The 12,742-nt window shown below is 35.6% G+C and overlaps 1 protein-coding gene across 1 annotated transcript in view; it reads right to left on the minus strand.

The window, feature by feature from the left end:
• The window catches only part of Cdh19 (cadherin 19), a 53,776-nt gene that overhangs the window by 18,991 nt on the left and 22,043 nt on the right, over nucleotides 1-12,742 (minus strand). The window contains exons 3-5 of the mRNA XM_004654636.2: nucleotides 10,573-10,864; nucleotides 4,689-4,808; nucleotides 2,455-2,619 (exon numbers count right to left, since the gene is read on the minus strand). Coding sequence (XP_004654693.2) covers nucleotides 2,455-2,619; nucleotides 4,689-4,808; nucleotides 10,573-10,864 — 577 coding nt within the window. The remainder of the gene's footprint in view (nucleotides 1-2,454; nucleotides 2,620-4,688; nucleotides 4,809-10,572; nucleotides 10,865-12,742) is intronic.

The raw sequence follows: 12,742 nt of genomic DNA on the forward strand, positions 1-12,742 counted from the left end.
AAAACCAGAAGTATCAGGAAATTTGCTGAACTGACCATCAATTCTGAATTAGAGAAAAAAAATGTATATATACTTATCTTTAATTGATCCAGTTCAATCCAAGAGGGATGACTAATTCTTTGCATTTGTTGTTTTAACTGAGTAAGTATATCTACATGGCCAAAAGGAAGCATGAATCTGTTAACAACTGAAAATGGAGAGTCCTTAAGCGCCGAAGATGGGGAGCATGGGGAAGGCTAAGGCAAGAGCTCAACAACGTGTGTGGCAAGTTTTAAATGTGCAAAATGCATAGGAAGTTGGATGTACATCTGTTGAGTTTATGAAAGCAGTGGAAAACATCTGTTCAATTTATGAAAGCAGTGGATAACAGAGACATATGCTGGGAGATTTTCCACACACAGATCATGTTTAAAGCCATATTGCTGGGTCGGATTAAGGAGCAGTTAAGAAGACAAAAGTGTGGACATAAGACCAAAGTCTGGAACCCATAAAAACGTTCTAGTCTAAAGCATGCAAACAGAAGATACCATAAAGAAAGAGAAAAAGATCAGAACAATATGAGTGAAAGGTGATGAGAACATTATGTTGATTCATGTAAGGTATGGTCATTGTGCCAAATGACACTGAGAAATGCAATAGTAAAAGTAAGACTAGACAACGGACATAATTAGTTCTGGTTAATGAGAGGCATGTATGGAACCCCAATGGACTGAGGAGAGTAGTAATCACATGTTATAAGACATTTTCCTAAATAGGAAATAATAATAATAATAAGAAGAAGACATTGTTAATGAAGTGTAATAGTGAAGTCAATCAAACATTTGTTTTGTTTCCAAGCTGAGTGAAGAAAGAGGTCCCAATGTTTTGGATGTTCATTGAGGAGACCCAGCCCACAGCAGCTATATTTTTACATAGGAGGAAACACGTGAGAATGATGCCTGGATTGTGGGGGTGGCTGTAAACTTTGCTCACAAGCTAGATATATGCAGAGAATATTTAAATGCAAAGGGGGACAGTGGTGCTTTTCCAGGGGAAAACAATGTAAATAATATTCACCATTGTATTTCTGTGGATCTGTAATTAATATCAAACAAAGCCATGAATGAGTTCAGATAAGAGATAAAATAAATCAGTGGAGTGATGTAACGTGCATGATATCTGTGTTTGTATGTATGCGTGATCTGCTAATTTCTCCCTCCATGCTACACCACATATCCTTTGCTATGATAATGGATCCTACTTTATGGAAATGGTTGCCAGTATATCTTCACACAAGATTGAAATCTCCTGAACTAGAAATCTCATGTGATCTACCCTGGAATTATTTTCATTTATCTATTTATTTATTTGAGAGAGTCAGGGAGGAAGAGGGAGAGAGAAAAAGACACACACACACACACACACACACACACACACACACACACAGAGAGAGAGAGAGAGAGAGAGAGAGAGAGAGAGAGAGAGAGAGAGAGAGAGAGAGAGGGAGAGAAAGAGAGGTGTGCCATAATATTTAATCACTACAAACAGAACTCAAGACACATGTGCCACCATGTGCTCTGGCTTACGTGGGTACTGCAGAAACGAACCATTGTCCTTAGGCTTCGCAGGTAAGTGCCCTAACTCCTAAAACCCACCTCTTTCGTATCTCTCCTAGAATTATTAACTAATTTATAAGCAAGTGTCACCTAATCTTTCACAAAATTGAAAAAATTAAAAATACATCATTATCTTCTGTTTGAGAAAGAATTATTCCACAAAGGTATCCACGTCTTATTCTCCTTGGTTTTACGAATGTATGACCTTTACATAGGAAAGTAAGATTGCAGATGGAAGTCAAGTTACAAATTCAAGTTAGAGCAGAGTTTATCCTGAATAATTCTGAAGCACCTCTCTAATCATATAAGTCCTTCAATGTAAAAAAATGAGGCAAAAAATGTTGATTAGATGTAGAAAAATAGGCAAAAGTGATGTCAGTATAAGCTATAATTGATTCCTCTGTTTTCTATGTGGATGTGTATTCTAAATAAGAACCAGCAGGGGCCTTCAGGACTGAAGAGTATCCACTATCAAGGAAACAGACACCAATTTTGCAGACATAAAAACCGATTCCACCAGCACTCACACGGAGAAGGAAATGGATTCTTATGAATATTGTGCTGAAATTCAGTCCTGGAGACATCCTGGTTAATAAATATTAAACCCTAAAGCTAGTTAATATGTTTTGAGCTATAAGCATTTGTGACATCTTGTTACAGTACAATAGAACACCATGTCCCTTTTACATTTCCATTTGACTTTTCACTATCAATAAAGACAATTACAACCTAGAAAATGTCACATTAATTCATATAATTCTTACTATATTCTATAGTCCTCTTAGACTGCAAACTTTAACATATGTGCACATTCAGCAAAGAGAGGCTAAAATGAAAAGCCAAGCTACTTTTTACTTACTTTCTTTAAATATGGGCTTATTGTCGTTAATATCTGAAAGTTTAATTAATACACTTGCAGATGCAGACAGGGCTCCAGGCTGACCAATCATGTCTTTGGCTTGAATAATGACCAAGTACTCATCTTGAAGCTCTCTGTCCATTTCAGAAGATATTCTTATAACTCCTTTAAATGATAATAAGACTGCCATGATAATTTCATAATTGACCATGATAATGTCACAGGTAATTTCTTAAAGATCCTAGCGTATAGCCATCCTTTTTTTTTCTTTCTTTTTTTTTTTTGATAGATTAATTCCCTACAATGTCCTAGGAATTGACTTGGAGTTCAATACTAATAATAAACACAAATTTTGCCTACTTTATGGAAATGGTTGCCAGTATATCTTCACACAAGATTGAAATCTCCTGAACTAGCTACCAAATTACTAAGAACACAGGTTGATTGTTAATAAAGCATTACAAAATATGGCATCTAAATATCTCAAGTCTCAATGTGTTCCTGCCTTAACTGGGAATGCTATTGCATCGTGCCACTCCCTTAAGCCCACATGGGCTCAGCATTCTAGACTTAGTGCTCTCTGGCTTGAATAGACTTTTTAAAATTGCTCTCACTTTATTTCTCCTACTCAACCTGTTTTGGTTTCACGCTATAGTTACAAACATATGTGTCAATTTACTTATATTGACATATTTAATACCCACCTGGACACTGTAATTCAAGCAAGTTCAGGTTAATGATTTTCTTATTATTATTAGTTTAAATGTTTCAGAGCCACACTTGAAAAATCCACCTCATGCTATAATGCCGGGTATACAGCCTATCTTGTCCAAAGGGGATTGTGCGAAGGCATTACAGCCTGATGCTTTAGGGCACCACCTCTTCAAGTTGACTAACAGAATATAAACAGACTCCATGAGAGAACTGTGGATTTAACCGTCCAACTCATAACCACTGGTAGCTCTTTCAGAATTATGTTTTTCATTTCCATACAAAGTATGAGATATCACTAATAGATTTTTGGACAAAACTGGTGTGTCTCCCTGCCCTTCCCATCTTCCAATTTTCTTCCTCCACACCTTCATTGTGCTGTTATTGCCCTTGTGAACTTTCAGCCTCCCCTCCATTCCTAAGCTGCACTCTTTACATTCACCTCGTTTCCTTTCTAGTTTTTGTAGTTTAAACTTTGTCTACTTCTCCTCCAATTTATTAACATGTTTAATCATATTACATTGGAGCCTTATTACCTCAAGAAACCCTGGATTAGAACAAAGATGTAGTATTTGCTAAATGAAGAAACACAGAAGACACACTTAAGTATCTATGTTTTACTTCTTTAAGCCTTTCGTGCCACCAAATTGGAAGTAGCATATCCCTCTCAATAATAATCAGAAAATATTACTTTTGGTTGCTTCCAAGTTTAACATTTAGTGAGGGATTCCCAAATGTGATGGGTGCAAGGTGCTGCAGGGAAGTTGCTTCAAGGCTCCACCTTTGATCTGAACACAAAAATCCACACTTGTGTCTGGGTCAGTGACATGTAAATCCTAGGCATCAAGTCAACATGTTTAGGACTGGGTGTGTAGAGCTCTTGCCTAGTGGGTACAAGGTCCTGGTAGAGTTCTTAGAAAAAAATAATTAAGTATCTCAATATGTTTAAAACAAAACAGAAAAAATATGCTTTTGACTTGTTGTATAAGAAAGTTAGCTAATTAATATAAACTGGCAAGGCAATGATAAAAATCCAGATGTAAATATAAATTTTAAAAAATGTGTACCATGCAGAGCATTCCTATTGATTCATACTCCTAATGTCCTCCTGATCTTGACCCCAGACTGAGGGATTGTCAGGTTGGGCATGCTGGCATATCTTACTATGGTTTTAATTTGCATTTCCCCATGGCTGAGTCATGAAATGGACAGCTTTTTATATGCTGTCCTATTTCAAACATTCTGGGTAATGTGTTTTCCTCATATCTTTAAATTAGATTGCCTGACTTTCTCTAATTTATTCATATTAATCCTCACACATGGTCTATGCATGTGAAGTCATATGCAAAACCCAATATAATGAATCTTAGACAAACAATTTACAGACTAACTCCTACTAAATATTTATGAATTCTAACTTATTATGAAGACATCATGTCTGCTGTAACATACATTTGTAAGCCAAAATTTTCCAACTTAAAAAAAAATCAGGAAGGACTGTATTTGGTTTGCTTCACAAATACCTGTAGTTGGTTCAACAGAAAAATATGCTTGGCCTTTTGTCAAACTATAGAGGAGACGAGCATTGTAGCCACTTGCAGGGTCATCTGCATCAGTTGCTGTCACTTGGATAACAAATGTTCCTGAGGAGAAAAAATAAAAAGTAAAATTAAAATAAAACATTAATAGGACACTTAGATGTTGGTCTTTAAAATTCTGCTGTGTAAAATACCCAGAAGGAAAGATGAGGATATAAAACAAAATCCTAATTTGCTTGCCATTTTTGAATTATAAAAATAATATTTTTAGACAGATAAGAGAACATAGCTATAAGCCAGGCATAATTTGTCCATGTAAAAAGGTTATTAAATGCAAAAAATCATAAAGATGAAATAAAATTATTAAGTAATTCATTGTCACATAGTATTTGTAATATTTCTGAGATATTTAATCAGTAGAGGAATCTCAAAAATCTTAGATAGAATTTTCATCATGGATGCAGATCGTAAGGAGAGAGCCACCCCATCACACCTCAAAAGGGCCCCAACTGAAACTAAGAAAAATTGGCGAAACAAGCAAGGGTGCTGTTTTCCCGATGAACTGGATACCAGCACAAGGGGAAGGAGACCAACACAGAGAAAAATCAACTCCTACCAAATCAGAGAGCCAGAGCCTCACAGGCCCCCAAAACCTCATCACTGAAGCAGACCCAAAATGAACCCAACATGGCTCAGGGAAATTTTGCAGAAGAGAGGGTAGAAAGAATGTCAGAGCCACATGTTGGCCATGATATGCAGAGACATTTATTTTACCCATAACTGAGGGCTAACTCCACAATGCAAGACCCATATACCTCAATAAGGAGGGGCCAATGGGGAGGGGGTAGGTCATGGATGATCCTAATAATGGTACCAAACTGACTGTATTTGCCAAATACAAAATTAAGTAATAAAAAAAATAAAAAAAAATTAGTTTCCCACAAAGTACAAATAGTTCCATGTATTTGAAAAATTGTTGAAATGAGACTGAAAGAGAATCCAGGTAAAGATAAATCTAATGAATACATCTGTTTAATTCCTTTCCTATATACCTGCTTGAATTGAATCATAAAACAAAAACATGCAAATTTAAATCTAGCATTTACTGATGAGATAAACATTCTTATTGAAATTCAGTATCAAGTGCTAGAGAGACGGCTCAGCAGTTAAGACACTTGCTTGGGAAGCCCAAATACCCAGGTCTGATTCCTCAGTACCCACATAAGCCAGATGCCCAAAGTGGAACATGTGTCTGGAGTTGGTTTGCAAGTGGCTGGATTCACTGGTGTGCCCATTCTTTCACCCTATCTCTTTCTCTCTGTCTTTCTCTGTCTGCCTCTTTTTCTCACTCTCAAAGAAATATTTTTTTTTAATTCAGTATCAAAATACACTACCATGCCAAATATTTATTTGTCCATCAAGTATACATGCTATATTTAAGGAAAACATTTATTTAGGAGATGAAAGATTTCATTGCACATAAAGGAGGGTCTGAAGTCCAGTCACAGTGCCTGCATGAGACCTGGCATGGCAGAGAATGCCTGTAACCCCAGTGAGACAGAGATAGGAAGATCATGGGACTCCCTGTTAGCCAGTATAATGGAAAAACCAAGACCTCATGGGTCAATGAGGGACTCTGTCTTGGAGACACCATAAAGAAGGACATAGAGCAGGACAGTGTACTTTATCCTTGGTCCTCTGAACATATTCATATGAGATGTGCATCTGTTAAAACATATGCATACACCAACACGTATAACCCATGTTACTACACACACACACACACACACACACACACACACACACACACACACACACACTTATTTTTAAAATTGTTTCTATGTTGAAATACTCTATTCTGTGTCATTGAGAATGACAATCAATCAAATTATCCTTGCTGTTTTAACTTACCAAGAGCCTCATGAATTTTCTTTCTACATCCTAATTTTTATGAACTGAGACACAATAACAGAAGGAATCCTTACTGTTTTTCATTAGTTAGTGAAAGTTGTAACTATGATTCCTGCATGCTATGTTTTTGTTCCTATTTGCCTTAGCATTTTGTCATTTAATATAATACAGCATATTTTACAGTGCCTTTCATTAATGTAATTAAAATAGACAAAACATTCATATGGTCCAAAGCAAAAGTAATAAAAACAATGAAAAATAAACACTTTGCCTATTGCTTCCAGTTTCCAGTGATAATAATGATAAGGTTTTATGAAGAAATGATGACAGAATTTTATTATAAGGTAATTGATATGTATATTAAACTACTTACCAAAACCATCAAACTAAGAGATTTACCTAGGTCTTAAAAACCTCAGAATTGATATTGAGTCACTACAGTTTTCATGACTAATTTCCTACTTCAAGAGATCATCTTGTAAACAGAGTTACATGGCTGATGGAAACCTAAAAATTTAAATTGAAAAAAATCATTTAAATCAAATTGTCAAGGATGCAGGGTATGGGACCATCCTCTTCTTTGTGACTGAAGGTTTTTTTTTTTTTTTTTTTTTTTTTAGTTCAGCATACATCTCTCTATGTAAGGTAGGAACTATAGTGTGGACAGAGAATGCTGGAATAATTAAAACTCCAAAGAACCAAGTTGACTGGACTCTTATAGCAAAAAACATCCTCTTAAGTCAACATGTATCTATCCTGCTAAACTTTAAAAAGTATGAATTGGAAAGAAAATATTTCTTACAGAAGGATGTTATAATAACAGCTCATCCATTAGTTTACGTAAAGTACAGTGAGTGAAATAGCCCCAAGAACAATTTTATATCAATATATTAGCAGTATCTGAGTACATAAATCCTAAGAGAATTTTGCATAAGTGAACATTGAGTTACTAGTTAAGTTTCCCCAGTTAACATGTAAATCTTTATAACAATCACCAAACCTCTTTGTGAAAATGCATCACATGCTATTTGAAACCATCTATTTTATGTCTCATTATTGGCATAGATTTGCTTTGTGGGTGACACAGGATATAAAGTTGTATTAAGTGCTTCAGAGGGAAGGTGTCGTACAGTTTAATTTGTATTATTTTGTATATTTAATTTTAATTATGCATAGAGATCTTAGTATCATTCATTCGGACCTTTTAAAAATGTTTTATTTACGTATTATTTATTTGAAAGAGAGTGAGAAAGAGAAAGATGTAGATAGAGAGGGAAAGTGAGAATGGGCACACCAGGGCCTCCAGCCACTGCAAATGAACTCCAGATGCATATGCCACCTTGTGCATCTGGCTTTACATGGTATGATGGTTTGATTCAGCTGTTCCCCATAAACTTAAGTGTTCTGAATGCTAGGTTCCCAGCTGATGGAGATTTGGGAATTATCACCTCCTTGAGGCATTGTATTGTTGGGAGCAAGCTTATGGGTGTTATAGCCAGTTTCTCCTTGCCACTATTTGGCACACTTTCCTGTTACTGTTGTCCTCCAGATGTTGGTGAGGAGGTGATGTCCACTCTCTGCTTATGTCATCGTTTTCCCCTGTTATCGTGGATACTCCCCTGAGTCTGTAAGCCAAAATAAACTTTTTTCTTCTTTCCCCATAAGCTGCTCTATGTTGGGTGTGTTCTGCCAGCAATAGTAACACATGGGTACTGGGAATTTAACTTGGGTCGTTAGGCTTTAAAGTCCTTAACCTCTGAGCTTTGTCTCTACCCCTTATTCTGACATGTTCAAGTATTGTTTTCATTCCTCTCACTCTGCTCTTCTTCCTCTGTCACGCATCATAGTTAACTTGGAGAATTGTTTTTGCTGACATAGATTAGAACATTACATATACTATATGTGCAAAGTCATAAAAATCACATTTTGATATTACATTATTAACTGAGAGTTTGTATAAAGCTCCATAAAAATTTCTGAAAACTAGGATCATTTGTGACATAAATAGATGTCAATCTCAACACTAAAGTGTTTTGTAGTCACTGAGCAAAACATAGTGTAGGAAAAAAATTGACTCTGTCAGTGTTGATTTATCTGACATTTACTATCAACCAGGAGTTTTAAAGAAGACTGAATAACTGCCATCTGAATGCGAAGTTTCACACGAGTAGAAGGTTTTATGGGATAGTGGTGGCTCTCCACACAGGGAATGTTTTGTCCTCTCGTGATTATAACAGACAATCAGCAAGGAAAAAAAAAAAAAAAACACATGAGAGTGTGATAAATTTTTACATGCACAGAAATTCAGATTTCACGTAGGCAGCAAGGTGTTTGGCAACCTGTGGCAAGGACACAGTAATTAAAGTTAACATTTACTACTGAGCACTAAAATAAGTACACGTCTGCAGAGTTTATTTTACCATTTAAATGCTGAGATTCAAGCAATAGATTTCAAAATGACTCATATATTTTAGTATGTGATATTTTGTTGGTTTAAGACAGGGTTTCTTTAAAAGGAAGAATAAATCATGTAGTAAAAAAGTTACTGAAAATGTAGCTTATTCATACTAAATCCACTGATATGTTGATTTGTACAATGCAAAACTTTAGAACATTGTATATTGTATCACACTATCATTTTTTGTTTTGTTTTGTTTTTTGAGGTAGGTCCTCACTCTAGCCCAGGCTGAGCTGGAATTCATTATGTAGTCTCAGGGTGGCCTGGAACTCACAGTGATCCTCCTACCTTTGCCTCCCAAGTGCTGGGATTAAAGGTGTGTATCACCAAGCCCAGCTGTATCAAATTATTTTTATAATTGTCCTTAAATTAGTAATTTTAGTAAAATGAAATTGATAAAAGTTGATCTAGCCCATTGGGTAATCAAATTCACTAAAGTAAATGTTTTACCAAAGCCGCTGCTTACATTTTTACACAGGGAACTGAAGTTATTATTATGAAGACGGTTATTTATTAGGTCATATTGATCCAACCTGGGATGGAGAGAAGATTCAACAGTTCCATGTACTAGCTTACAAAGCCTGATGGCCTGGGCTCAATTCCCCAGTGTCCATGTAAAGAAAGATGTGTAAAATGTAGTATATGCATGTGAAGATTGTCTGCGGAGGGAGAAGGGACTGTTACACCCACACTCCTCCTTTTCTCTCCTATTTTTTTTTCCCTCTCCTTCTTCTTTACTCTCACTCAAACAAAGTATTTTAAATTACCCATACTTGTATTTATACATAAGATGGAAATACTTCATAAACTAGAAACTTAAGTGAAACTTGGGAAACAAATGCAAATTCACTATTTCCCATCTCAACGCAATATTTTAATCCATTATTTTTATTGGTTCTGACCATAACCACCTGGAAATAGATCACTGCTTTTTGTGGGATATGTTGAACAATTCTGCTTTTCAATCTGGAACAGAACTTAGTGCAAACATATTAAACTGTGTTTAATAGGGCAAATGATAGAGCTGGAATTAGAACTGCTCTGTTCTACATACATCAAATTTAAGACTTTAACACAGAAGTCATTGGATTTGAAGAGGAACTGGAAGTGAGCACAGCTACACGAAGGGTTTCAGACACATTATTTTATTTTTATTCTTTATAATCCAGGTTTTGATGCCTGCCATAGCTTATATTTTTCTCTATTTCTACATGCATACTTTGCAGAGTTTTATGAATTAATTAAAGAAAGTGCCTCTAAGCTTTACATCATTTGATAGACTAAAATGAGATTATAATAAGGCACGTTTTGTTAAAGCATAGTCATGCAGTTTCTTATAAAATGATTCATTGTTGCCTAATCAAGAGCTTTACTTAAACAGGTTTGTAGAAGAAACCATGAGTGTAGAACTTATAGCATGGTACTACCAAAACATATGCTCATATTGTTAAATCTGTTGTCATTGTTAAGAAAGTTCTGATGTAAATTAATAGGCAATACCTTCTGGAGACATCTCTGGTACCATGGCCTCATAAGGTCCATCTAGGAATTTTGGCTCATTGTCATTGACATCCGACACTCTGATGACAAACTCAGACTCGGGTTCCACAGCCTTTCCAGTAGAGGTGTCGATTACCTGGGCTCTCAGGGTGTAGAAGGATCTTTCTTCTCTATCAAGCTTCTGTATGGCGTATATGTCACCTGTAGTTTCATCAATGCTAAACCTTCCAGCTCCAGTTCCCAAAAGCTTATACTGGAAAGAGTTGTTGCCATTGTCTAAATCAGATCTTAGCTGTAAGGATAAAGATAAGAAATGAGGTGGCCAGAAATGCAGGAAAGGACGAGTCAGCTTTTAAAATTTAAGTGTATTCAACCCTTCCCCAAGTTAATAACGCTCCATAAGTATGTCATATTAAGCGAGGTAAAATATTAAATTTCCAAAGAAACTTCTATGTCAGGAAAGGAGTCTTAATTGGCAGCACAAAGCACTTCCAAAGCTTTATTATTCAAAACAAAAAAATCTAATTAGAAAGCATGAAAAATAAAAGAAATATAATCTTACTCACTGGGCACAAGACAGTTGGTTTAAATTAACATACTTAGTCTGTTAACCATACTCACAAATATTTAAGTAGCTTAGAACCAAGATGAATCTAACATAATAAGTACCTAGTTATGCTTAAATAGAAGTGTTCTTGCCTTCGGCTGAAAATATGTAGAAGAAATGGAAATATTATGAAAGGAATTAAGGAACATAATGAAAATATGATGATATCTCAATAACCTATCATATTTATTACATACATTTAACATATTGTTTTTAATAAATAAATATAACAGTAATTGATACCATCATTGAGATGAATCCTTTCTATAGAAAAGAAAATGCTGCAAAAATGCAACTATACAAAAGTTTTATGTTTAATATCTTGAAGATTTCTGACTTAGACCACAGACCTATGAATTGTTAGATCCTGTCAATATGAAAACTACATAACACAGACTTATCTCTTGAAATAAGTCTGTGGCTCAGGGTCCATTGCAGAAGAGGAGGCATAAAGAATGTAAGAGCCAAAGGAAGGGTACAACTCCTTACAATGCACTCTTCCAGGCACAGAATGACCTGGATATCCATGACCTTGCTTTGCCTGGGACTACTTTCAGAAGACCCGCATAACAGGAGGACAAGATGATGACATCGAACTAAAAGAGAGAATGACTGAGCAGGGGAGAGGATATGACAGAGAGTGGAATTGTGAAGGGAAAACATGGGGGGCGGGAATTATGATAGTTTATTGTCTATAATTATGGAAGTTGCCAATATTTTTTTAAAAAAATATAATCACTCTCTGCATCACATTGTACTTCATATTTTCAAGTGTGCTTTTGCTCCCTGTGCACATATTGTCATGTGATATAGAAAAAAAATGTGATCAGCATTCACAGTACTTAATAAGAAGCTTGGAGTTAAAAATTATATGGGACTGGAGAGATGGCTTAGTGGTTAAGCACTTGCCTGTGAAGCCTAAGGACCCTGGTTCGAGATTTGATTCCCCAGGACCCATGTTAGCCAGATGCACAAGGGGTTGCGTGTGTCTGGAGTTCATTTGCAGTGGCTGGAGGCCCTGGTGCACCCATTCTCTCTCTCTCTCTCTCTTTTTCTCTGTGCCTCTTTCTCCCTCTGTCTGTCGCTCTCAAATAAATAAATAATTTTTTTTAAAAAATATATGGAAAATGCAAGTGTTGTTTATAGTTGAAGTGCCTTCATAATTTTCCATAACATTTATGCTACATAAAGAGATCACTGTATTTTCACACAACAATGCTATCATTACTGTTACTACACCCCGTCTTAAGTATATAGGTGTTTATGTGTGCACATATATATTCATGTTCATAAATATCCCCTTCTTCAATTAATGCCTCCTCCGAAAGCCCATTGGCCAGCAAATACAAGGTTAAGCAAATTTATAGCATATCTGATAGATTAAGTTGTACACTATTATTCTACTTTAATTAATAACATTTTATGCTACTGTGAAGGAAGTTAAGACATATCTAAATTAACTATTGTATTGTTTAAATAAATATTTCAATATCATCCAATAGTATGTAATAAATAAAACTAGGGCTGGAGAGATGGAGTAGAGGTTAAAGTCTTTGCCTGTGA

The sequence above is a fragment of the Jaculus jaculus genome, chromosome 15 (genome assembly GCF_020740685.1).
Source record: "Jaculus jaculus isolate mJacJac1 chromosome 15, mJacJac1.mat.Y.cur, whole genome shotgun sequence".
In the NCBI taxonomy this organism is placed as follows: Eukaryota; Metazoa; Chordata; class Mammalia; order Rodentia; family Dipodidae; genus Jaculus; species Jaculus jaculus.